General features: G+C 42.0%; 1 protein-coding gene across 2 annotated transcripts in view; it reads left to right on the forward strand.

The window, feature by feature from the left end:
* SGCD (sarcoglycan delta) overlaps positions 1-27,728 on the forward strand; it is a 372,537-nt gene that overhangs the window by 159,166 nt on the left and 185,643 nt on the right. For both annotated transcript variants that reach the window (XM_090288487.1, XM_090288486.1), the window contains exon 3: positions 25,340-25,441. In XM_090288487.1, coding sequence (XP_090144613.1) covers positions 25,340-25,441 — 102 coding nt within the window. The remainder of the gene's footprint in view (positions 1-25,339; positions 25,442-27,728) is intronic.

Raw genomic sequence — 27,728 nt, forward strand, 5'->3', positions numbered from 1 at the left:
CACAGGATTTTTAAAAATATTATATTTAATTATTGTCGCAGATTTTTTGCTATATCGTGGGATTTTGCGGTACTGTACCATAAATACTAAAATAAATGTAAGGTTCCTACTTCATGGATTTGAACCTCTTGCGGGGGGGCCGGGGGGCGATCTAGAATGTAATACCCCCGATAAGTGAGGGATCACTGTACTTGCGGTAGCAAAATGGCAGTAGTTGCTCTCAGGGCATCACATTTGCATACCAGAGCCTGTCCTGATCATAAAAAGAGCTTCTCTTCTTCCTTCCACCTGGAATATAACCCTTGGGCTTCACTCTGATTCAACCAACTGATTTCTCCTGCTCAGCCTGAGGCAATCACTGTGCATGGGGAATCAGGTTGCCCAGAAGGCTTTGAGCCATTCAGGGTCTTCCCTGGGAGCTGGGAGAGGAGTCAGTTCTACCCAAATTGTGTGGCCACTACCACACGTGGTAGAAAGGCAATGACAGCAACAGTTCTAATAGCTTAGTTAACCAGATTTGGGCAGGGGCGGGAAGGGGTCAGCATTCTCTGACCCTCTGTTCTCTCCCAGGAATAACGTTGGATACTCTACTTGCAATTTCCACTACTGAAAACCAGTTGTGCTTTTTAGAAAGTTCTGAAAGCTACTTAAATCTCAGGAGGTTAAAGAACTTGATCAAGTTTTTAAGAGGCCCATTAGGTATTAACACTTAGACTTTACTGCTTTGAAAAGCCATACCTACAGAACACTATATATGTAAAATAGCATAATATTCCGCGAGAAGTAGATGAGAGGAACACCATAAAGTAACAAAAAGATGATTCGGGAAGCTATTTGCAAACCATCCACTGGCAGTTCTCCATGAGCATGGTTTGAACACATCTTTAAATCTCTCCGAGCATTGGTTTTGTCATCTTGACAAATCAAGAACATAATAATAGGGTGGATTCTATAATGTTGGGGAGAAGATTAGGATAATAAGTATGGTGTCAAAACACAGAGGAGTTGCATAAAAAAATAAGTATTTTTCTCTTACCTAGACTTTGGTGTTCGAAATTCCACTGTGGATTTGTAGCCTACAGTTTCCTCCAGTTAGAAAGCTTTCATATCCTTACAGTCTATCTAATGCATTGAACTAAGCCTTTAGCTCAAAAACCTATGAGGACTGGCCAGTAACAAATGCATAAAAAGAGAGGCTGTTGAGATGGTCAGCTGGGGTAGGAGGACTGTGATGCTCTGGACCTCGAGTTCCTGACTGAACAGGAAAGTGGCTACTCAGCCTGAGCCAATTTTAATCATGTAAGAATTTCGGCCTTGTTGCTAAGTCTCAGGATATTTTAAGAGAAACCCACAATTCAAATGTCTTAGTTTCTCTTTAGTTTCACTTTTTTTTTGTTTAAAACACTAGGTCTATCAGAAAAAAAAAAAAATTTGCTGGCCCAAAATAGCCCACGGGCACCTAGTTCGAAACTTCTGCCAGTGATTGCCACAAGCCTGGGGTTTTCTTAGCCAAATCTGTCCAAAGAGGGAGATAATAATAGTACCTGCCCCCTCAGGAATTTACGGAAGAAGAAAAAATGGAAATGTTTCTACCATGAGTTTCAGGTTCATTTCAAAGGCAAGTTATAAAAAGAGAATGTTAAAGATGTGTATTTCATAAAAACACCTGAGGTAAGGGGTATATTTACCTGGTCACGGAAGCAGGGGGCTGGGTGGGGCATGCACAAGATCCGCGCTCTCTACTCCCCTTGACCTCTACTAGCAAGTCTGTGAAGAGGCCTAGGCTTCCTTTTGCTTCATTAATCCTGACTTATTACGAGTTACATGCTAGGGTCTCTGCGCTGGGGCCACTGAAACCGGCACAAGCCACAGAGAAGGACTAGTCCCAAGTCCTTCCAAGGAGAAAGTCCTCCTTTCCCTTCCCTCGTCCATGCCTGGCTGCCTCAACCTGACTCTTGAGGTTTTAACAAGATGTTGAGTTGGGGGAATCAAGGCAGCTGCTGAGACTCAAATAGCAATCCTTGCGCCAAGACCAAATCCAAGAGATCAAGTGTGAGACTCAGTGTCATGGGGTGAGGGAGACTGTGCAGGCCACTGCAGTCTGTGCGATCACAGATCCCAGTGTTCTGGGGTCTTCCTGGAAGTTTCCAAAAATTAAAATTCTAGAAAAAGGTCACAAAGGGTAGAAAAGGCTTAAATTTGCACTGTTCCAATATGGTAGCCACAGGCCACATATAAAGCTAAAGAGAGCTTGAAAAATGGCTTATTCACACCAATATGTGCTCTAAATGTAAAATACATTTCCTTTTCTTTTAATATCTACCATAGGCCTTTTATTTACTTTGTTTATCCACTTATCCTTCAAACCATCCAACAAAAATTAATTAAGCTGTCCAGCCTGGCCAAGTTCACCTAGTTCTTTGAGCCCCTTATTAAACACTGGCTTGGAGAATTGCATCTGACCTGACCTAGGTGTGTTTCACATGTTGGATAAAAAAAATAGAATTGTTTTTTAGTTGTTACAGAGAAAATGACATTATCTCTAGAGTCTTTTCCCTAGATGTTAGATGCCCTTGGCTTCCACTGTATCATTTTTTTCGTAGAAGGTCCATTTGGTTTGATTCAAATGAAAAGGAATTTTTTCAAAGCATCTCCATGACCCATATACATGGACAGTTGTATATAATAGTGTAAAAGTAATTTTATTAGATCAATGGATCTTCATTTTAAGCAGTTGTATGGTCCTGAGAAAGTAACCTCTCTGAATTCCATTTCATCATCTATAAAATTAGGAAGTTGTATTTAATGATTGCTAAGGGTTCTTCTGGCTCTAAAATAAATTCTAAAGAACTGAAAGAATGTTGCTATTTTTGTGTATCTGGGACATTCCTCCTGATGACTTAAAGTTCTTGAATTCTACAGACACAACTGTGAAGGTCATAGCCCTATTTTAATTCATTGCTTGACATTTTGAATGGTTCTGTTCCGTGGTCACTTTCAGAAGGTCTGACTGATTTGGGCATCATTCCGTACTAACAGAAAGGTCGGCAGCCGTCCGTCTCGAGAGACGATGGTGTAGCTTCTTAGGAGTCTATCTGCACCGCCGAGAATGGCTGTGCAGTCCGACTCGGGAGTGACACGGTATCTGTCTCCTCCCGTGTTGAATCGACATCTTGCGATGACGCTGGAGTGTCCTCTCCAGTGAAGCTGAAGCTACAGAGCCTGGGCAGGGTGATATGGAGGGTCTGCTGTTGCCCATGCAGCAGACCCCCCCTCTCTTCGCAGCTGAAGGGTCCAAGGGAAAGACGGAGTCAATACAGCTTGGCTTCAGGTGCGCCGCAGGAGTTGCCGGTGTTGACTACAACGTCAAACCGCCTTAGGGACTCCGGCTCCGGATTTTCTGTCGGGGTTTACTCCCTTAGCCTTTCCCCTGAAGAGGTACGCCGCAAGGCAGTGGAGGTTTTTTGGAGTCAGAGTTTTCCTTCTCTGATGTGCCCTGACTGGAAGATCAAACCAACGACACTTAACTCGCAGGCCGACGCTCAATCCACTAAGCCAAACCAGCCAGGGTAACAGAAAGGTAAAGTGGAAAGAACTTGAGGCGAGAAGTCAGGAGACTTAAATCTGTCTTCAGTCCTGCTACTAACTACCTGTGTGACTGTGGGCAAGTTACCCCAGAGCCTTGAGCCCCAATTTCTTTTTCTGTTAACTGGCAAGATTGGATTACATGGTCTCTAAGGTTTCTTCTTGCTCCAAAATTCTTTAGTTTTATATCTAGATACGAATTCAGTTAATTCTGGTCTCATCTGTCTTCACGAACCAGAACCATAGCCAATAAATTGTTGGTATGAGTGGATCCCCTGCATTTACTATAGATTTCATAAAATGTAAGAAGTAAATGTGATTAGAGAGAATATCATTTTATTGAATGGGATTTCCAGTTCCCAGCCCCACCCAGAACTGAATCCGTTGTCATTGGTAAACCAGTTACATCAGCTTCTTTCTTTCCACTCCAACAAAGTGTCTCTGCCGTTGCTTTCAGGCCTTGGGCAGGGCATATCCTTAGTGCAGGAATTCCTGTCTCTCTTGAAGGCTTTGTATCCACTGTCATTTAACAGAGTGGATCCATGACTCGTGTACGACCTGTAGTTGTTGAGCACTTGATTAATCATGACACTTTTATGATTTTTTTGACCAGTGCTTCTGCTTGGACCTCTGGACTGGGGTTCAATCCAGATACCTTTCATGATGCCTGGTTTGAGAGTCTTCGGGTGCTGGTCTGTTACCATATCTAGTGTTTTGTCTTAACTCCCAGCTTCATGAGTCAGCTATACACGTGGCTCCGTCTCCTTTTCTTTCACATCCCTACTAAGGCATCTATCTTATTTACGCCATCCATCCATTTATCCATCTACCATTCAATGAGAATTTACTGTGTTAACATTAAGTCAGGCCTAAAGAAAATCAAAATAAAATATGATTACTGCTTTCAAGAGGTTCACCCACTCTAGGACAAGGTTATAAATCAAGCTTCAAAATCCATCGCTACCTGGTGCTCTGATAGAAGAGCTAGTTAACAATAAAGATGATAAAAACAATTACTGTTTGTGAATTTTAGGGTTTGTCAAGAAGTTTTTCAAAGTATTTTAATTTCTGTACAAACCTTAAAGATGTTAGATATCATTCAATTTATTGATAAGAAAAAAATGACTTGGCTTTAGTGACTTATCAAAGATAATGCATTTATTTTAAAAAATTTATGTATTAACCTCCTACTATATGTTAAGCATTGTTCCAGCAATAAACAAAGCCATGTCCATCCATCTCCGCGTGGAGCCAGGTTCTAATGGGGTTATAGCCATCCTCAAGGAAGTAAGAGTGGGATGTTTGATATTGAACGATGCATCAGCATAGATGGAGAGAGGGGTACTATCTTAGTGTGGTCAGAGAAGGCTTCATGAAGGAGATATTCTTTGAGTGAAGACTTCAATTAACTGAAAAGCCAGCTGTGCAGAGAGCTTAGGGAAGAGCATTCCAACCAGAGGAAACAACGAATGCAAAGGCCCAGAGGCTGGACCTGTTTGCTGTGTTGGGAGGACCCGGAAGGCGGCTAGCGTGGCTCGAATGGAGTCGTGTTCTTCCTCCGAGGCCCCACGGTCATGCACTTGGCTTAGACAGAAACTTTCCTTTTCTTAGCCACATGCCTGATATTTAACAGGAGTCAGACTGTGATATTTTTAGAAGACAACAAATATTAGATGTCTGACTGTGAGGGAAGGCATTCACCCTGAGGTTGAAAAGAGACAATTGATACAGATTGCATTTGACACAGTGTGTCATCTTAAATGCCTACTGACTCAGGCTATGCACACGGTTTTTCACATGTTGCCCCTTTTTGGTTTTTGTTCACGAACAACCAAAAGGAGAAGGAAAGCCGGGAGTCCTCCAGCTTCCTTTGTGAGTGGAGTCAGCCTCGGGGGGAAATTCAGGTTCCTTCTTTCCTTCTGTGTTCCATAACCCCTCACTGAGAGGTGCAGGAGCTGGTAACTAGCCTGGTACCTTGTACATGCCGTGTGGAGAGTAAGTATGTTGTTGTGACCCTTAAAATGAGAGCTGTATGCCACTTTATCCATTTATTTTTATTTTTTCTTTTTTTAAATCCTCATCCAAGGATATGTTTATTGATTTTAGAGAGAGAGGAAGGGAAAGAAAGAGAAACATCAGTCAGTCACCTCCCATTTGTACCCCGACCTGGGATTGAACCCACAGCATTTTGGTGTATGGGATGGCACTCCAACCAGCTGAGCCACTCAGCCGGGGCATTCTTCTCTACCTTACAGGACAGCCAGTTTGTTTAAAATGTCTGGTTTTGATTGGACTTCTGTTGCTTGAATAATTGACACAGCAAGCATATTTCTAGGTTTTGAATTCCAGTACAACCCTGCTACTCATTATAATTTCTCTTTTTCAAGTTTGCAAAGTTGGCATCTTCCAGGATATTAGAGACAGCTCTGAGGCATCTGTACTAACATTTTTAATGCGGAGACAGAGCTTACACTAAGTCTCATTGCACTATAACCTGGACTTGGGAGCTAAATCCCAGTGAGAGAGGGAGTCCCGGATGCCCGTTAAGAATGGCTTTCTCGGCCTGGATGTGATGTGTTTCAGGATTTGAAGTTTAAATCTACAGCAGCAGAAAGAAACTTTGTGACTACTTCCACTAGTTTGAAATTGGCATCCCAGAAATCAGATCTTTCCAATATTGCAGAAATGAACTCGGGTGAGTCCCACATGCCAGGCCTGGGCCTCAGGGAAATAACTTTGTGGGCTTCAGTATGGATCCACTAAAGAACTCATTCTCTAGTACCCAACATTATTATGAAAGAAAGAGAAACCCTGAAAGAATCCTAGCCTTAAGAATCTCTACCTTTAACAGAAGCCTCCCCCCCAAAAAAAATAATAATAATGACAGAGCATGTTAAGGCCAAATCTCTTTCTACTTTTAACAGAAAACAAAAAAGAAGAAGAAGAAGTATTTATATAGCATCCACAGCTTGCCACTTTCTGTGCCAGGTGACCAACATGTTAAGTACACCCATCCCCCTAGGTGGTTTGCATCTTATAGAAGAGGAAACTGGGGTGCAAAGTATTAAGTGACTTGCCTGAGGTCACAGGGAATGAAGAACTGACAGAAGAGAATGGGTCTTTTTGATCTAAAGCTGCTCTTTCACTGCTCTGTGAAAAAAAAAGTTTTAACTCTGAAAGTAGTGAGTTATTATTCCCAATGCTAATATCTTCATTGTATAATTACTTGTTAAACTTTGAATTTTTTCAAGCTAGTCCTACTCCCCTCTTATTCAGCCTCTCAGAAATGGCTCTTTTTGTGTTTCCCGGGCCTGGCCTTGTTCTCCCACGTATATCAGTTATGGCGACATGCAGTTCTTTTTACAGCTGGCCCAGAGCAAAGCATTGTGTGACGAGAAAGGCGGCGTAGATGATAAAAAATGATTGGACGCTTTCCCCAGCACTCTCTGGATGTAATGAATAACACGTGGCCGTTTCTGTTAAAGGGTTTCCTTTTTACCTGAGCTTGGTAATTTCCGGGGGTCATCTTGGTAAAATTAGATTTTAATTCTGAAAAATTGTAGCTGGAAATGTTCCCACTGGCCAATTCATATCTCCTGAATAATAATAGAATGTGAGCCCATATTGAAAGTGCTAGTGAAGTAAATGAGGAAGATGTGCCATGCAGGCTCTGGGGACAAGTTTTTCTTGTTTTTAATATGAAAAGTTTTACGAGTCTAAGAAGTTGTTACCATGATGCATATATTCGACGTTTCTGAAGAGCAGAGGCACTCCTCCAATGAGTGTTTTCTTGTTAACTTGAGGTCTCCTTGGCTGTACCTCTCAGTGACCTGAGGGGCCATATTCTTTCTTCTTTTAGGCATATTTTTTCTTCTGACATGTTTTGAGTCCAAGAGAGGGAGCTTGATTGTTTGCTAACCTCTGACATATGTGCATTATAGAGAATGTAGGATAAAGTGATCTGGCTCACTAGGTCTTCCTTATACTCAAAGTATACAGAGAGAGCCATTAATACAATAAAGGCAAATCTCTCAAGACCCTTCAGTAAGCACATGGAATACACACCTAACAAGAAGCACCCTTCCTTCAACTCCCAGTTGCCTGCTTAAAAAATTGCCTGAGAAGTTCACACGTGTTAAGCAGTTAATTTCTTAGTAACTGTGGTAGCCCCCATTCCCAGCAAGGTCAAGACTACCCTAAGCTCATTGTAGTCATCACATAGCTCGTTCTTACATTATCACACTGTAAACTTAAGCCTGGCATCCTATTCTGGCAGAGATCCAAGGAAAGAGTTCTAACCTGGTGCTTGAGAACTCCTGATACTGTCACATATGGGGTTTCTCTCTCATGGGAAAAAGAAGTGATTAATGGGCTGTGATGATAGCAGCCATAGTCCCGATACAAAGGCTAAGAAAATCTCATCTTCTCTCCAAGAACATGGTTGGTTCACATATTTAAGGGGTGAGTTGTGGGTGTAGAGATTATATAACATGGATGAATCCTTTATGAAGGTTTCTGTTCATTCAAAGTCATGCTCACTTGCATTTTTGCTATACTTCTCTTTCTGTAAGCGGATTGTGGGAATAAAATACCACAGTGATAGAGCCTACCTCTGCATCAGTCAGTGTTCCCCTGAGAAACAGAACCAGCAGGATGTGCACACATGTGCCTGTGTATAAAGAGGTCTATTATAAGGAAATGACCTACATGATTATAAAGGCTGACCAATCTCAGTCAGCAAGCTAGAGACTCAGGAGAGCTGGTAATGTAGTTCTTGTCCGAGTCCTAAGACTTGAGAACCAAGAGCACTGATTTTTAAGTTGTAGTACAAAGGCCAACAGGCTGGCAAATGAGAAAGAGCCAATGTTTCAGTTCGAATCTGGGAAAATCCCCCCTTACTCAAGAGAGGGTCAACCTTTTTGTGCTAGTCAGGCCTTCAACCGATTGGACGAGGCCCACCCACATTAGGGAGGGCAGTCTGCTTTACTGGATCCATCAGCTCAAATGTGAATCTCATCCAAAAACACTCACCAACACACGCAGAATGTTTGTCCAAATATCTGGTCACTGCATGGCCCAGTCACACTGACAAGTAAAATTCACTATTGCAATTACTATCCCAACGTTTCTATTTGGTTTGCACTGTATTCTTAATGTCCTGTGCTGCCTGATCTTCTTGCCCAGAGAATATTATCCAGTTCTAAGTCTCTTAAACTGTTGAGACTGTTAAAGACTCCCTTTTCTTAAAAAATTTTATTGATTGGTTTGAGAGAGAGAGAGAAAGGGAAGGAGAGAGAGAGAGAGAGAGAGAGAGAGAGAGAGAGAGAGAGAGAGATTGACATGTTGTTCCACTTATATATACATTCACCCGTTGGCTCTTGTGTGTGTCCTGTCCAGAGTTCAAACACAACCTTGGTAAATCAGGACAGTGCCCCAACCAACCGAGCTCCCCGGCCGGCGCAAGATTCCCTTCTTAAGGGATGGATAGAGGGGGGGGTGTGGGTACTATCTGGCACAGTTATTAAATGTGAATAAAAGGTGAATGGAACACCTTTAACCAGTTTCAGCCTCTTAAGATTTGATGATTTGATTCTATGCAGTTAAAATCATTAAAGTACTCTCTATTTCAGAGAGGAAGGCAGCCTCAATTTTGACAAACCCTAAAACAGCCTTTCTCCTTTCCTGTCCTCCTGAATTGCTCGCTTTTAAATACTGGGTGAGTTCTAATCCCGTCCCTTTCTCTTAGAAGCCGTCTGAGACAAATTCAGTGGCAAACTCATTTTTGCTTCTTCATACCTGCCCCTTGCCTCCCTCCTTCTCTACCCTCTTGACATTGGCAGCCCTGTTATTGACCGTCTTTCTCCTTCCCGTTACACAAGCCTTTCGGAGCACATCAAACCAAGTAAGCGCTAAACCGTGTGTGGCAGAGTGTGACTGCCATAGCTGGGAGAAGATAATCAGAAAGGGAAGAAAGTAGGTAATGGATGTGGGAGCTGAGGGATGGGGTGATGGGTGGTTCAATATAGGGAGCTGTTGAGAATTTACGTGCACCAGGCACCCTGATAAGCAGATCAAGTGTGCACACACACACACATACACACACACACACACACACCCCACACTCCCCAAAGAAGGATACCATGATCTTTTTTATACATATAAAAGATTCAAGGAAGGTCTGATGACTAGTAAGTGGTGGGATCTGGTCCCCAAAATGGGTCTTTTTGATTTCACATCTGATGGTCTTGATCACTGCGCTCTATGAATTTAGCCAGGCAAAGAAAACGGGAACTACAATCCAATCAATTATTTAAGTTGAACAAAACTGTAGAATCTATTAGCACCAAATTTTTACTAGAAAATTACTTTTGGAATTAATTGTAATGTAAGCAATTCATCAGAGTTCAGTACTTTTGTGGAAGTCTTGTTGGAATTTATCTAAATTAAAATGTAAACCAGTTCCCATCATTCCATCCTTAACATATTCCATTGACAGTGATCACATGTAGAATAAAAACCCAGACTCTGCCATACCATCTTCAAGATGCTCTGCTGATCTGGTGCCCTTCCATTCTGAGCTGGTCTACTGTTCTCTGCCTTATGTAGGGGTAAATGTGACTTCTCTGCAGTCACAGTGGGCTTCTTGATGTGCCTCAAATGTGCCCGACACATCCCTCTTCCCCATTACCCCGGATCTTCCCTTAGTTGGCCCCCTTACTTCTGGGTTTCTGTCTAAAGTGTACCCTGCCTTCCCTGCTCACCCCCGCCCCTCTGGTGCTGACCCCTCCTTCCTCACAGTGCTTCATGGCTCTGGCTGTGTGATACTGCATGAAAGAAGACAGTGCATGCCTGTGCTCACTGAGCAGAGGGCTTAATGATTCCCTGTGCTTTATTCCGTTAACACATGCATGTAACATGGGAAGATTAGGCCTCAGGGTTGCATGCCAGGGAGGGAGCAATAGACGGCTGCTTCTCGTTCGTTTACAGCTAAAGGTAATTGTGGAAACTGGCAACACTCCTGTAGGACTGAGATACATCTGATACCAGCCTTTGGCAGGGCAATTTGGACATCGAAACTTGAACAGAGGGCCAAATTAATAAGTAAGACAGCTCTAGTGCCAGGAGTCCCCATCCTGGCCTTCCGGTTTCTGAACTTACCCCCTTGAAACATTACTCACCAGCATCAAAAGGGCACTGGGCCCTTTGAAGCTGTAACTTCAAGTCTCATAAAAGACACTGTCGCATACAACTGACAACTTTTCCTAATGAAAATAGAGAGAAGACAGGACAGGTAGCTCCCTCGGGGTGTATACCCCAGAGAAAGAATCTGTTTGGGGAGGGCTTTTCACAGCACGCATTTTTAATATCACTCAGGCCAGCGTGTTGATCAGGCTTTATTCTGGTTGGAAACACTCACCCAGCAACAGGAGGGTAGGAACTTCATCTGAGCACTTGGCCTAGGCCTAATCGTATTTCACTTATTTGCTTCTGTGTTGGCTTCCTATACATGAATCCCCGCCTTTATCAGCAATAGCTCAGGATTCGTCAGATCACATTTTTCATCTGGGACAGGGGATGCAGCCAGTAGCGCTTTGTTATCCATCTCGCATTGTCTTCCCTTCCCACAATCGATACATTCTCCGATGATGTCTCTTTTTAAAGGTTGCTTCCGAGTTTCTGTTTCAGAACAATGTGGTGTGTTTTTCAGGCCTAAATGCCTGCTGGATCTGGGTGTGCATTTGCGCTGATTTTTAAGAGCTGGTGTTTTGGGTTGGTTGGGTGGGTGGGTGGGTGGTTGGTTGGTTGGCTGGTAGGTTGTTTTTTTTTGTTTGTTTGGGGGCCTTTTTTTTTTTTTTTTGCAAAACTGTCTCATAGCAGCATTTCTGAGCTGTGGGCACCGGTACTCAGGGGCACCTGTGATTGGTTGTGGTCCAGAGAGCATCCTCTTCCTGCGCATCACAGCACGGGACTTATTTTAAGTGGAAAAGGCCTTGATTTTTATACTGTCCAACTACATTCTGGGGTGAGAGGAAGCAGCTTTGCACCAGGAGCTAGCGGAAGGGTCGAGGCTGGACCCCGAGTGCCACATGCTTCTCATGATGCCACAGATGTGCTTGTGTTGCCTCACAAACGTTCTCTTAGGATAATCTTTTATTGAGGGCTAGAGGGGCACATCCATCCCCATGTCGTTCTGGCTGTTTTTCCAAATGGCCAGCAAGCGCAGTGCTGGTCTGGGCAGGTGGTGCCCAGGGAGTGCTGACTCTTCAGGCAGACTTGACTGCCTTCAAGAGCTGCACTCACAGTCCTTTGTGGGTGACAGAGGACTTTTCATGCAGCCTGTCAGGATTTACTGTCTGTCTGCCCTGTGATCATGAGAGGTGAGTGGGTAAGAAGACATGGAGGATACTGCCTTTGTCTGTTAGAAGCGTTCCACCTAGACAGAGGGAAAGAAATAGGAGCACATGGGCCAGCGTGCCCTGGCTGTTACAGCATCTGTTCTGAGCTGATTTACGCTCACGTTGCACAAGCCACAGCATACTCGTGGCCAGAATCTTCACAGGTGGGCGGTAAAATGCATCCTGCTCATCCCCAAAGACAGGGAGAGAAGCAAAGTGTTCGACGTGGTGGCTGCTCTGTCACGCTGTCAGCTGACTTCACTCTTAGGCCTCCATACCCGTGCAGTTGGGTGAGAACTCATTTTTCTTGTTTGAAGACGTTGAGAATTTCGTTGTTGTCTCTGTGGTATATAAATAACCTCTCTTGACTGATACACACAGATTGTCTGATTTATTCCTTTAATTTCTCTCCCTTTAGAACATATAATTACTTTGATTATTTAAAGAAGAATGAAATGTAGGAAGGGTGCCAGCAAGTTAAGTGGTAGAGCCAGCATTTAACCCACGTAGACTGATTTCAGAACTCTTATTCTTAGTCAGTATACCAAAATACTGTGTGTGTGTGTGTGTGTGTGTGTGTGTGTGTGTGTGTGTGTGTGTGTTCCAGTGACTGAGAAAAGGTGGTTTCCAAAGGACTGAGCAGAATTAAAGAAGGCTTTCCGACGAAACGGACAGGTATGCCCTAGAGGACAAGGAGGAATGAAACAATCTGGAAATAAAGAGAATTAGGCTCTTTGCCTGTGTGGATGTGTGTGGGAGGAATCCTTCCTCTTTTGACTGACCGACTCACCCCAGGAAAGTATAGAGCAAGGAATGCCCATCCACGTAATACTACTGGCAACTAGGAAATACGGAATGCTTCCAATCCCATGGCCTTGGGTCTGTAAATCATTAAAAGCAACTTTATGAGACAGTATAAAACGTAAGTGAGATATCACAAGGCTGACTTACTAAGACATCAAAACAATTGGACAATAATCTTATATCCACCCTCCTCCCCCACACACATACTCACTCACTGACACACACAGTTCTAACCAATCTGAGCTTTAGCTTCATGGAAACAGAATAAGGAGATGAAAGAAATGTGACCAGTTGGCATCAGAAGTAAAAGAAAGAAAATATGAATGAAGTTGAGATTATATAGCAAGTGACACAAAGCATCAGAAGCTGTGACCCAGACAATGAGGACTCATGTGGTCATCTCTTTCGCTGTGGTGTTAATCATCCAGCGCTGATGGTCCCATCCATGCTTAATGCTCCCTGGAAAGAGATCATCAGCTGTTTTTGCAGGCTGTCCCACAACTTAAATTACCTTGATCGCAAAACACTTCCTGCTCAGTTGAGTTCTTTCTCCCCTCACCCTTCTCCTCCTTCCCCAGGCTTGGTCCTAGATGGGAACAGAACACTTGCCAGCACATTCCTTTAATAACTCCTCACCAGGTTTAGACAAGCACTAGAGTCCCTACCAGTCCCTCAGTAACCTGCTACCTCTACTCCTGCCTTCCCCGCACCCGGCACACATCTCTGAACCAGTTCTCTTTACTGATTTTGGAAATTCCAAGACACATAACATGTCTTCTGAACTGGATTCCTCTTTTCTATAAACATTATCACATATCTGTTACTCTTTTTTTAAAACAACCTTGTCCAAGTTAAATTTATATACTATAAGCCTTACCCTTTCAAGTGTAGATTGCAATGATTTTTAGAAATTTACTGAGCGAGGCAATCCAATGTCACCTCAGTGAAATTCCTCAAGCCACTTACAGTCACTCCTCTCTCCTAGTCCAGGACAGTTGCTAATCTACATTCTGTCTCTGTAAATTGGCCTTGCTGGACATTATATATAAACCAAATCATACAATGTATGGTCTTCTGTGTCTGGATTCTTTCACCTAGTGTAATGTTTTTGAGGCGTGTCTATGTTGTAGCAAGTATCAGCATTCCGTCTTCTTTTTATTGCTAAGTGGTATTTCATTGCACAAATATAGACTATTTTAGATATCTGTCATGGAAAGAAATTTGGGTTTCCACATATTTCTTGAAGTATAATTGACATACAATATTATATCAGTTTTAGGTGTAGGACACAGTGATTCAGCATGTATATACATTGCTAAATGATTACCAAAATAAGTCTGCTTACTGTCTCCACACAGTGTTAACACACTATTAACCACATCCTCCATGTTGCACATTATATTCCGTGACTTAATAATTTTATATTTGGAAGTTTGTACCTCATGATCTCCTTGACCCATTTTATTCTGGCAACCACCAATCTGTTCTCTGTATCTTTGAGTCTGGTTTGTTTTGTTTGTTAGATTCTGCATAGAAGTGAAATTATGTGGCATTTATCTTTCTCTGATTTATTTCACTTTGCATAATACCCTCGAGGCCCATCCATAGAGTCAAAATTGCAAGATTTTATTCTTTTTTATGGCTGAGTAGTATTCCATCATATATATACCACATGTTCTTTATCCTTTATCCGTTGATAGACAAGTGCCATATCTTAATTATTTTAAATAATGCTGCAGTGAGCATAGGGGTGCATACATCTTTTCAATTTAGTGTTTTCACTTTCTTTGGATACCCAGAAGCAAAGTTGCTGGATCATGTTGTGGTTTGTTTGTTTGTTTTTTTAAATTTTTTAAAGAACCTCCATACTGTTTTCCATACTGGCTGTACCAATTTAGCTTCCCACCTAGCATTCCTTTTCTATGTATTCTCACCAACACTTATTATTTCTTGTCTTTTTGATAATAGCCACTCTGACAGGTGTGAGGTGATATCTCATTGTGGTTTTTATTTGAATTTCCATGATGATTAGTGATGTTGAGTGCTTTTTTATGTACCTGTTGACCATGTGTATGTCTTCTTTGGAAAAATGTCTATTTAGATCCTCTGCTCATTTTCCAGTTGAATAGTTTGCTTCTGTTATTGAATTGTATGACATCCTTATATATTTTGGATATTAATCCCTTATCAGATATATGATTTGCAAATATCTCCTCCCATTCAAAAGGTTATATTTTTATTTTGTTGATCATTTCCTTTGCTGTTCAGAAGCTTTTTAGTTTGATATAGTCGCATTTGTTCATTTTTTATTTTGTTCCCTTTGCCTTGGGAGTCAAATCCAAGAAAACGTGGCTAAGACCAAGATCAAGGAGCTTACTGCCTATGTTTTATTTTAGGAATTTTATGGCTTCAGGTCTTTCATTTATGTCTTCAGTCCAGTTGTGTATTGTGTAAGATAGTGCTTCAGTTTCATTATTTTACATGTAGCTTTCCAGTTTTTCCAATACCATTTATTGAAGAGACTGTCCTTTCCCCATTGTATATTCTTTGATCCTTTGTGGTAAATTAATCGACTATATATGTGTCGGTTAATTTCTGGGCTCTCTATCCTGTTCCATTGATCTATGTGTCTGTCTTTGTACCAATACCATATTTTTGATTACTATTGCCTTGTAGTATTGTTTGAAATCAAGGAGCATGATTCTTCCATTTTGTTTTTCTTTCTCAAGATTATTTTGGCTATTTGTGGTTTTTAGTGGTTCCACTCAAATCTTGGAATTATTTGCTCTGCTTCTGTGAAAAATGCCTTATGAATTGTGATGGGGATTGCTTTGAATCTGCAGGATCCCCTACACTGTGTTGCCCCACCAGGGGTTGGGGATTTCTGGCGAGAGCACGCACCTGTCTCCCCTACCCACCTCAAAGCGCTCCTTTTCTCTTTTATCATGAAGGAGAAGTGCATGTGGTTTTCAGACCTTTTCAGTTGGAAATGATCCATGTTTCTAGATTCTGTGTGTGTGTGTGTGGGGGCGTAGGTGAGTTCAGGGTCTCCCTACACCATCTTGGAATCCCTCAGCCCCCGATTTCCACTTTTTGGCTATTGTGCACTTCACTGCTATGGACATTTGTGTGCAAGACTTCATGGAAATACAGGTGTTCTTTTTCTTTTCTTTTTTTTTTCTCTTAGGTATCTAAGAGTGAACTGCTGGGTTATAGGGACTATTTGGGAAGAGTCTGTGATAGATAGGTATTAAACCTTCTTTGAATGTTTGGTATTTACATTTTTAACAGTCAAGCCCTTTTTACAAAGTGCCTGCACCATGTCATATACCCACTCATGAGAAATTTCTTGTGTCCCCACATCCTTGGCCTCGTGTGTGTTTCCCACTTCTTTTTTCCTTCAGACTAGCAGCTCCTAGAAGGGAGGGACTCGGTCTCCGGGCCTCCTCACTTACCATTCTGCACAGGGCTGGGCGCACAGTTAAGAGTTTAACAGGGCCGCGTAGACGGTGGTGATGAAGGGCTTCTGCTTTGGAGTCAGACGATCAGGGTGTCTGAGCATCAGTTTTTTTCAGGTGTGAAATGTAGCTTAATGGTACCTACCCTCTAGAGTCCTAATGAGGATTAATGGAGGTCATGTCGATGAAGTGCTCTCTCTAATGCATATGAAAATGGCAGCTTCGATTATCATTGTTTTAAATTTGCCTTGATGTGCACTTTCTGAACAATCTCTAGTTTAGCTTAGTTCTTCTTTGCTCTCACAGTCACAAATTGAGGCGTAGAGACAGTGCGCTGGGCCCCGAAGACTGAAGACTGGGTGACACAGTAGCTTTCATTTCTAGGAACCTGAAGTGTAATGAGGGAGGATGTAGATGTGAATGGATCATCACGGTACCATGTGATAAATGCTCTGATAGCAATACACACAGACTATGAGGGGCCCTCAGAGCAGGAACCCAGATGCAGAGAAGAATATAACCAGAACCAAAGGACTGGCGAGAAGGGCAGCAGGGTTGGGGAGAGCATCATTGCTGGCCGGAGGAGCAACACTTACAAAGGCCTGAAAACACGAAAGTGTGGGGCACTTGCTAGCATGTGTGGTGACACAGAGAAGGGAGGCTGGTGGGAGACGAGGCTGGAGCCACAAGCAGGGGCCCGATGAGGAAGGTGTTCAGTGCCGCATTGAGGACTGCGCTCTTGACCGCTGCTGCTACCATTCCATTCCATTCCCTGGTCTAGGCTGAGGGGCTGCAAAGAAGGCGGCTCGGCGCACGACCAGCAGAAGCGACCATTTATTTATACATCAAAGGGAGGAAAGTTGGAGTCCGCTCAGAATCTCTGGCACTCCAATGAAGAATTTCTCAGCTCTTTAAAATGATTGCCTCCCCCTCTCTTGAGAGCCTTTTTAAAACGTTTTTATCACAATCGTTCCATCCTGTGAAATGGGAATACTGTAGATATGCTGTATGTGCGCTCCGTACCTAAGCACACTTGTGCTTACACACAAAATGAGCAGTCGCTTTATTTTTTCACATCCCCCGATCACCAGTGTTTGCTTCTTGGGGCTGTACTGTGCTAGTGGAGAATGCGTGCTCTAATGTATTGGAATCTACCCAAGGGATAGGCCTAGGTTTTATGGCTTTTGTAATCCTCACAATCGTACCTTTCTAAGTGCGGACACTTAGAATGAAGCAGTTCCGCTGCTTCCCCAGTATCTACTGGTCCATGAGCCAAGCAGCGTTTTAGGAAGTGGAACTGCAGGGAACAAAACCCCCACCCCGGTGTAGCTTACCTTCGCCAACCACCTGTGTGTAGGTTACATTGTTTCTCTCTTTAATCAGAGCTAAGTAACGTTTGCCTGCCGTTAAAACTGCTCCAGGAAGAGAGCGCTCACTAAAGCAGCGCTTGGCATTCCTTCAGGCTTGCAATGTGCTGGCAGAATTAAAGGCCTGTTTCATGCTGATGCAGCAGGGAAATCGGAGCAGCCAGAAATAATCAGTGCAAAACGAGCCCCCAGGCCCCAGGGGTCCTTCCACACCCCTCAGGGTTTTCGGGATGTCCCAGTGTTCTGTCCAGCCCTGGTTGGAAGGCTCCTGGGGACACCAGTTACTGCCTTTCATTGGCAGTGGCTGAGAGGCCACGTGGTCCTGTTATGTCTGGAAAAGAGACCTCCCTGCCATCCCTGGGGAAGGGAAACTTTGGAGACACTGGAGCCCGTTTCCCTCTGAGGTCCTAACCCCTCCCGGGGACACCGGTGCGACAGCAGTCTCCAGAACTCATGGGAATCACAGATTTCTTGTCCAACCCTCAGTTGGAAAATGTCTCCTCTTCTCTTTCTTGCCTCCCTTCCCAGCTCACCTGGCACAACCTGTTCCCTGAGCGTTACCTGTCCCACAGGTAAGAACCCCCTCCTTCCCCCCCTGCTTTCAGGCTGCTTCTGCTGCTTTGCTCTCAAAAGCTCTAAGCCACGTAATGACGAAGCCTGGGAGGCTGTTTGAAATAGTGATGAAAAGAGCCAGGAGCTGGCATGAGTGACACGAAGAAGGAAACAATGTTTCATTCTGTGGTTCTGACACCGCTTCATTTATTCTCTGGTTACCTTCTAGCGACCTGTCCATTTGAAACACTCCATCAGCCAGTCTGCACAAGATAAAGAATAAAGGGCAAATGCCACATCCCTGGTCTAGCTCACGGAGAGTCTCCCTTTTTCATTCTCCTGCCCTTGCCCCGCCGGCCCTCTGTCCCCCGAAAAACCTTACAGGGGGTCCCCCCGAACTGCACCGGGAAAATGCTGTGACTTGCTCATGTATTTGTGGGAACTGCTATGTGCAGGCGTAGGGTTGGGCATGGTGACACTACAGTGTATAGGACAGAAGAGTCCCCGCCCTGTCCAGGATGACCAGGGATCCTGGCCTCCCACTGCTGTTTCAAGTGTGCTTTATGGGCTTTGGGACCATTCACTGGAGATCACTGGCTCAGTCCAAGCCCACTGTCTAGCTGCTAGAATTCGCATGCTTGCCTTTAACAATGCTGACATTTTACTGTTAGTAGAGAGGGAAAATGGTCTGTTTTTTTCTAATTACTTTGGAAATAACTGTGAATCTTCTAAATGCATCTTACTAGGAGGGAAGTTTTGCCTCAGAATGGACCAAAAGCCCCTCCTTTAGTAATACCCATAGCTTCTAATGCAGTTAAAGGTTAAATGGTTTAAATGAGGCTGTTCTCATGCTGTTTTGATGTGTATCAAATCCAGTCTGATTGTTACAAAGCTGCCAAGGAGACTTTTTAATATGGGAACATATCGGTTGCCTGCTCTAATCTGCCTTGTATTATATTTTGGAAATAGAAGCCATTAATAAAAATTCACACTGATAGTCCTTTCAACCACATACCTTTGGGCATAACTAAGGACTGGAAAGGACACTGGGGAAAAAATGAGGCAGTGATGCACTGTTAAGGATAGGAAGAAACTAGAGATGAAAGAAATGATAGAGATTTGTCAAGTTTGTAGTGACTTTTCTAACAAACCCAGTTAAGCAAAGGTTAAGTTGCCATTGCAAAGGAGTTCATTGACTGTTGGATTAGATGAGTGTTTCCCAAACCTTAATCATCCTAGTACTTCTTTTACTATTCTTCTTTGCCAATGTGCCACCTGTGATATAAACTTCCACAGAGGACAGAACTGAGAGGGACTTTCTGTCTTTGTGACTCTCCATGGCTCACAGCACACAATTCCAGTTGGCCTTCCTTACCTATGGGTTCTGCATCTGCAGATTCAACAATCCATGGATTGAAAATATGCAGAAAAATGTTATAGTGTTGCCGACATGTACCATATAGTTAGGCTTACCATGACTGTGTCTTACTGAACATGTACAGACTTTTTCTTGTCATTATTCCCTAAGCAATAAAATATAAGAACTATTTCCATGGCATTTACATTGTATCAGGTATTATAAGAAATCTAGAGGTGATTTAAAGTATTTGGGAAGTTATATGCAAATACTACTCCATTTTAGATAAGAAACTTGAGCATGGATTTTGGTATCCATGAGGAGTGGGGCCCTGTGACCAAGTCCCCACGGATACCAAGGCACCACTGTATGCACAGAGTAGGCATCTCAGAAATAGCAAAGGACTCATTCTGCCCGTGTCCCTGGGCATGGGAGACAGTGGGGTTGTATTAAGGAGCCTCTAGACCCTGGGAAGGTGGGATAAAGGTGTTCCATTGTAAGAATGGGTGGCGTTAGTCTTAGGGTTGAAGATGACACTCTCTGTTTTTGCTGAGTATGCTCACCAAATAAGTGAAAATGAAAGAGGCATTAAGAAATCTAGCAGATTACTTAAAAACATAACTTTTGCCTATATTCAACCACGTGAGAATAATGACTGAAGGAAAGTGGAAAGACTTGGGTTCAAATTCCTGATTCTGTCATCAGTTAGCTGTGTGATTGCATGAAAGTCAATTACCAATGAATTTTCTCATATGTAAAATAAAATTAATGCCTGTGTCACAGGGTCATTGAGAAGATGAAATGAGATTATGTTTATACAACTTCATATAAGACAGTGCAGATGCTTCATAAATGTTGGTTTTTAAAATAAATCAGTGATGAGAGCTTTATTTTTTGTGACAAGGTTTTTTTAATTACAACTGGTATTTATAGAAAATTAGAAATTGCAGATAAGCAAAAAGAAAATAGAAAGCACTCATTCCCGGGCATACAAAAATGTTCAATATTAACACTTAAGTGTATTTTCTTCTGTATATTTTCCTGTTAGCGGCACATATAATTATATGTATATATGCTTATGAATGTGTATACATCGTCGGCAGCCGTCCGTCTCGAGAGACGATGGTGTAGCTTCTTAAGAGTCTATCTGCACCGCCGAGAATGGCTGTGCAGTCCGACTCGGGAGTGACACGGTATCTGTCTCCTCCCGTGTTGAATCGACATCTTGCGATGAAGCTACAGAGCCTGGGCAGGGTGATATGGAGGGTCTGCTGTTGCCCATGCAGCAGACCCCCCCTCTCTTCGCAGCTGAAGGGTCCAAGGGAAAGACGGAGTCAATACAGCTTGGCTTCAGGTGCGCCGCAGGAGTTGCCGGTGTTGACTACAACGTCAAACCGCCTTAGGGACTCCGGCTCCGGATTTTCTGTCGGGGTTTACTCCCTTAGCCTTTCCCCTGAAGAGGTATGCCGCAAGGCAGCGGAGGTTTTTTGGAGCCAGTATGGAAAATAATATGGAAGTTCCTCTAAAAGTTAAAAATAGAACTACCATATGACCTAGCAATTCTACTTCTGGGAATATATCTGTCTGGATGAGAAATGTGTATACATAGTTATATAAATATGGCATAAAATATACATATATTTACTTAAATGATTGTTTCACTTAATGATGAATTACAAATATTTACCCATGTTCTTAAATATTTCTTTATAAGAACTACATAGCATTCTGTTACTATATTGTAACATATTCAGTTACTCTTTTAACATGAAACTTTTAGATAGTGTCTAAGTTTTTATTTTTATAACTCACAACTCTATAGCACTATTCTACAGCCAAATACTTTCACATTTATGTAATTTTTCCCTATGATTAAATTCAAGAAGTAACATGGTAGTTTTCAGTAATAATAAAGAAATTGAGATAAAGTATGAAAAACACAGAGTATAGTAATCGATATTTAGGGAGTCATCAATAAATGTTAAGGATAGCAGACCTATGTGTGTACTGTAAGAGGGGAAGCAGAAATATACAAATGGATATTTGCTTTGTATTTTTTTTTTTTCTTTTTGTTGTGGATTCTACCTGCTGCTGGTGTGACATGAACACGCCCTTCAGCCTGTCGCCTCCTCTCACACTGAGTTTGAATGCCCAGGCTGGGGTCCTCTTGGCAGAGCTGTCTGCACAGGTACCCAAAATAGAAACCTACAGATGGCAGGCCATCCACGGAAGAATAATATTGCCCTGAAAGGTGTGCTCTCATCCGCAGGCCCAAGGGCTGTTGTGAAGGAGGGGTGGGGGAAAGTGCCCATCTTCTCCTCGGTTATGCACCCCCACCCCCACCCTCTTGCAGCGTCTGTACTGAGTGTATTCAGGTACAGAGCCCATGGCAGTGCCAGGAAGATTCAAGTGAGGAGCCGCCGGAGTCTGAGCGGCACGAGGAGGCTGGGTGGAGGCTGGGTGGCCTGGGAGCACGGTTCCGGCGGGGTGGCTGCTGCTTACCTCCTGCTGATGGTGGAAGGCAGCCTCAGGCGTGCCAGGAATTGCAGGCTTCACGAGAAGCTGAAAACCTGGGTGTTTTAATACAAATCATTCAGTTTCCTAGTATTATTGGAAAATGGAGGAATAAATTTTTAAAAAGTATATACGTATATGTGTGTAGAGGGGAGAGTGATTTATTTTCTTAGGATGAGTCTCTAAGCCGCTGCCTGCAAATCTTAGGACTTGCCAGCCTCTATAATTGCATAAGCCAATTCCTTGAAATAAATGAATGAGTGTGTGCCTATATATGTGTGTGTACCTCCACACACGTGTGAGTGCACACACACATCCTAATGGTTCATTTTCTCTGGAGAACTGGGACTGAGAGAGGAAATGTAGAGCGACAAGGAAAGATGTTAGACTTCTTTGACTATATCTTGTCTTATAGATTTGCCTTTGGTGCTATATAAACAGTTTACAAATCTATGAAGCAAAATTAGATTTAAAAAAAAAGCAGTCATGAAAAATTGAAAGAGGAGGAAAAAAACAAGAGAACCTCTGTGGACATCAGACTGGGGGAATGACCACCTAAACAGAACTATTGCAAGTGACTTTGAAACCCCAGAGTTTGACTCTATTTTCCTAGTGGAATGTACTTTAGATGTATTTTAAAAGACAAATTGTAAGTTGTTTTTCTTAATCATGTGTTACTATGGTAGTGGCATTTGTGTTCTAAAACTGCTCTGTGTGTACTGTGGGTTAATGAAAACCTTCAAGCTGTGACTGTGACCTGAAGTTTCGTGTGAACTCATGGTATTTCTGTTTAAAAACATAACTTATTTTCTAGCTCTGTCCACAGAAACAAGGGCCAGTTCCGTAGCCAAAGCTCCCAGCTTGTCATCTCTAAAGACCAGTTCCCACCAAAATGAACCAGGGATTTTTATTAGAAACTGCTTCCAGGTCTGGGGCAGTGCATGTGTAAGATAACACAGGAGTAGCTTGTCCTACCAGAAGCTATGAGCCATTAAGACCTGCCAGGTCATATTAAAAGGACTTGGGAGTCAACTTGAAGAGACCGAGCAAGGATAGGACAGGGAGAGCATCAATAGGGATAAAAACTGTCCTGGAGTGAAACAAATCAAAATGTTCATAGTGGTATTTATTTTATTTAATTTTTTCACAAGAAAAATTTACTTAGAAAGTCACAGAGTAGAAGGAACAAGTTACAGAGGTAAAAGAAAGGTCTTTGGAGCTTAGGAGAAAAAAAGACAAAGAAAATCATAGTGATATTTAAAAAATAAAAATCTCACCCTGGCTGGGTAACTAACTGTTGGCTAGGGTGTCATCCCAATATGCCAAGATTGTAGGTTCGACCTCCCGTCAGGGCACATTCAAGAATCAACCAATGAATGCATCGATAAGTGGAACAACAAATTGATGTCTCTCTCTCTCTCTCATCAATAAATACAAAGTTTTTAAATAAATAAATAAATAAATATTTCATTGGTCATCCTTGGAGGATATTAGGTAACCAATTGGGTATTTTGAAGATCAATACATAAAGGAGGAAAAATCAAGCATCTGTCAAGTTCCTATATAAAGTATAATTTAAGGTAATAGTTGGTGACATGCAATTTCTCTTGATAGGACATCCCAGCTAACAAATTCAGAAGAAATAATCGAACTATTGATATTTTGATCACCAATTTCAACTCTAGTGAAATAATGGAACCTCTAGGCAAAGATCACCAATGATTGGTGACAATACAGCAAGAACATTGTGTGCCTCTTGGTAGAGCAGTACCACATGTTTAGGCAGAAAAATGCCCTCCATTTCAAAGATGTCAGTGTCCCCATGTCAGAACCCATGAATATGGTACATAACATGACAAGGGAGTGTTAAGGTTACAGGTGAAATTGTTTGCTCTTAAGGTGATCTTAAAAATAGGAAGATTATCCTGGATTATCCAGGGGTGCATGGGGGAGGCAGAAGACTCATCAGAGTGACTGGATGCGAGAAAGACTCAGCCAGCTATTTCCATCTTCGAAGGGGAGAAGGGGACAAGACCAAGGATGCGGGCAGCCTCAAGAAGCTAGAAGAAGTTGTGGAATGAGGTCACCCTTAGAGTTTCCAGAAATAAATGCCTGGATTTTAGTCTTTTGTGTGCTGGGCCAGACTTCTAACATACAGAACTGTGAGGCACACTATATTTGTGTTGTCTTAAGCCACTGAGTTTGTGGTTATGTGTGATAGTAGCAATAGAAAACTAATATATTCCATTTTTTAGGACGTATTCTTTCTAGATGACTGAGTCTGAATCTGATCAAGCCTCTTGATTTAACTACCACTTTACAGGAAACAGGGGCACAGAGGAACACATTCTATGAAATTATGGCAATGTTCAGCACAATCTAAACTTTGGGCAATGCTGTTAGAAAAATGATGTGTTTTGTTTATCAAATTGTGTGTGTGTGTGTGTGTGTGTGTGTGTGTGTGTATCTCTTTATGAGAGAGGAACTGACTGACTTAGGAGATTTTAGGAGATGACCTATTATTTTATGTATCAACCAATTGCAGTATAGAACTTGATTCAAATAAATAAAATAAAGAGATAAATATTAATGAAATCCAAACATTGATGCTGGGTGTTTGATGATATTAAGGAATGACTTTTTCTTTAGTATGGTAATGGTATTATAGTTAACTTTAAACAAAGACAGGGCAGTGTGGTAGGTGTGATAGATAACGAGAGACATAAATTGATACTTGTTGAAGATTAATAAGTACATAAATGTTTGCTTCTTATTCTTTCTACTTTGTATATATTTTAATTCTATAATAAACTATTAGTAAAATTGTTAGTAATTACTTAAGACTTTTTAAACATGTTGTGAACCAAACACACCAGGTCAGAAGGCTGGATTTGTCCAACAGACTGCCAGTTTGGGATTCCTGCATGGAGCATCAGAAAAAGGATCTTTCACTTTAACCTGGGGAATCATCCTTTTCTCTGTTGCCATTCACCTCCTACCTGCATTCTTTCTGCACTGCCTAGAAGAAGGGCCTCCCTCATCTGGGCAAGGGAACGGCTGGGGGTCCTTACAGATTGCTTGGAATAGAATTTTCTTAGATTAAGTGAGCAAAGAGGGCAGCATGCATAATTGCCTTAAACAATGCCTCCTAGTATTTCATGTTCTGTTTGAACCCGAACCCCTCATTCTATTCTCTGGGGGAAAAAAAGAAAAAGCAATATCTTCATTTCAATATTTGAAAACCTGAGGTGTTTTGAAATTTTGACTAATTGCATTTTTCATGTTGTTGCTGTGCCCCTGTTTTAGGATGGAATGGGAAACTTGAGAATCACAGAAAAAGGTCTAAAGCTAGAAGGAGACTCAGAATTCTTGCAACCTCTGTACGCCAAAGAAATCCAGTCCCGACCGGTAAGTCTCAGAGAAGGAACGATTGTTCCTCTGGAATCTAAATCGGGGAAAATCTGTCTTGCCATCAGCTGAGTATAATGGGTGGCGTAGTGGGGTGATAATACAGGTAATGGAGGCTCAGAAAGGAAGTATGGCCAGAGCCACGTAGTTATGAAGTAGCAGAGCAAGCATCTCCATTCAGTAATGCTGATGCTTTTCTGTTAACCATAGTCTCGTTCCTAAGCTTTTTCTCTCGTTCCTTCTCTTTGGCCATGATAGTGATTCCTAGATATCTTGCTTTTATTAACCTACATTATCAAAATTAATTATTGCTTATGAGTGTGTTTGGGGTTGTTTTTTTTTTCCTTTGGTTCTTATTTTTGTTTTTTGGTGGGTGGTGGACTTTGCTGGTTAGAGGGAATTTGCTTTGCCTGGATTGATTCATGTCCACCTGGAAGCGAAGAGTAACAGGGAAGTTCCTCAACGTGTCATTTGCATCATCTGCATTGATTAGGGTAATTAATGAAACTCAGCAAGTTGATACAATGGGTAATTTTAAACTGAATACTGTCTAAACTACCGACTTGTATTAAACTGAGTGCAACTGCTGAATTGCCAAGAAATGTTTTTCCTTGTGTGCCTAATAAAACAGAGGAAGCCATGGCATTAAAAGTCATCAAGAAGTGCAAATCAGTTCATCCACACAATGATTATAAAACTTGCCTGAAACTCATAGCATCCCGGCTTGCATACTTGAAGTACTGAGAGTATTGTAAACATACCACACTGTCTTTGAGGAAGCCATATCCCAGTAAGGAGTAATAGGCTGAAACCATAATGAGGAGGTTCGTGTGATGATTCTGCCTTGGACTGAATGGAGATGGTCGGTTTTAAGCATTCCAGAAATACTTGTGATACACATCGCTCTTTTTTTGTTGTTGAGTTTTAAATTTTTTTAAAGATTTTTAGTTATTCTATTACAGTTGTCCCAGCTTTCCCCCCTTTGCCCTCCTCAGCCCATCCCACCCCCCACTCCCACAGTCAATCCCCACCCCGTTGTCCATGTCCAGGGGTCATTAACACATGTTCACCAACTGGCTTATTTCACTTAGCCTAATATTCTCCAGTTCCATTCATGCTGTCACAAAAGGTAAGAGTTTCTTCTTTCTTTCTGCTGCATAGAATTCTGTTGTGTAAATGCACCACAGTTTTTTGATCCATTCATCTACTGATGGGCACTTTGGCTGTTTCCAGCACTTGGCTTTTATAAATAGCACTACTATAAACATAAGGGGGCATAAGCTCTTTTGAATTGGTGATTGGGGATTCTTAGAGTGTATTCCTAGCAGCAAACTCGCTGGTTCAAAAGGCAGTTCCATGTTTAGTTTTTGAGGAAATTCCATACTGTTTTCCACAGTGGCTGCACCAGTCTGCATTCCCACCAACAGTGCACTACGGTTCCCTTTTCTCCACATCCTCGCCAGCACTTGTTGTTTGTTGATTTATTAATGATGTCCATCCTGACAGGTGTGAGGTGATAATTTCATTGTGGTTTTAATTTGCATCTCTCTGATGGCTAGTGGTGTTGAGCATCTTTTCATATGTCTATGGGCCATCTGTATGTCCTCCTTGGAGGAGTGTCTATTCAGGTCCCTTGACCATTTTTTAATTGGATTGTTTGCCTTCCTGGTGTTGAGTCATAGGAGTTCTTTATATATTTTGGAGATCAAACCCTTGTCTGATGAATCACTGGCAAATACGTACTCCTATATGGTCAGTTCTCTTCTCATTTTGATGATGGTTTCTTTAGCCATGCAGAAGCTTTTTAATGTAATGTAGTCCCGTTTGTTTATTTTTTCCTTTATTTCCCTTGCCCTAGGAGATATATCAGCAAAAATATTGCTGCATGGGATATCTGAAATTTTCCTGTCTATGTCTTCCTCTGGGACTTTTATGGTGTCATGACTTATATTTAAGTTTTTTATCCATTTTGAGTTTATTTTGGTTTATGGTGTAAGTTGGTGGTCTAGCTCTTGATCTGTCTTTACTTCTCCCACCCTGGCAAGTTGGTTAGATAAATCATTGGTTTGAGTTACTTGTTGCACTTTAGATGAATAATTTCATCTATATTAAACTTGTTTAACTCATTAGTTCGGACTATTTTTCTCTAATGGTGTTGACCAGAAGTAAATATTTCAGGATTTTTTTTGTTGTTGTTGTTGTTTTTGCTTTTTTACAACTCTTTAAAAATGATTTTTTAAAAAATCCCAAGAGACACAAAATTAGGCTGCAGGCCGTTGTTTGCCAG

Source organism: Furipterus horrens, unplaced genomic scaffold (assembly GCF_987537825.1).
Source record: "Furipterus horrens unplaced genomic scaffold, mFurHor1.1.pri manual_scaffold_10, whole genome shotgun sequence".
Taxonomy (NCBI): Eukaryota; Metazoa; Chordata; class Mammalia; order Chiroptera; family Furipteridae; genus Furipterus; species Furipterus horrens.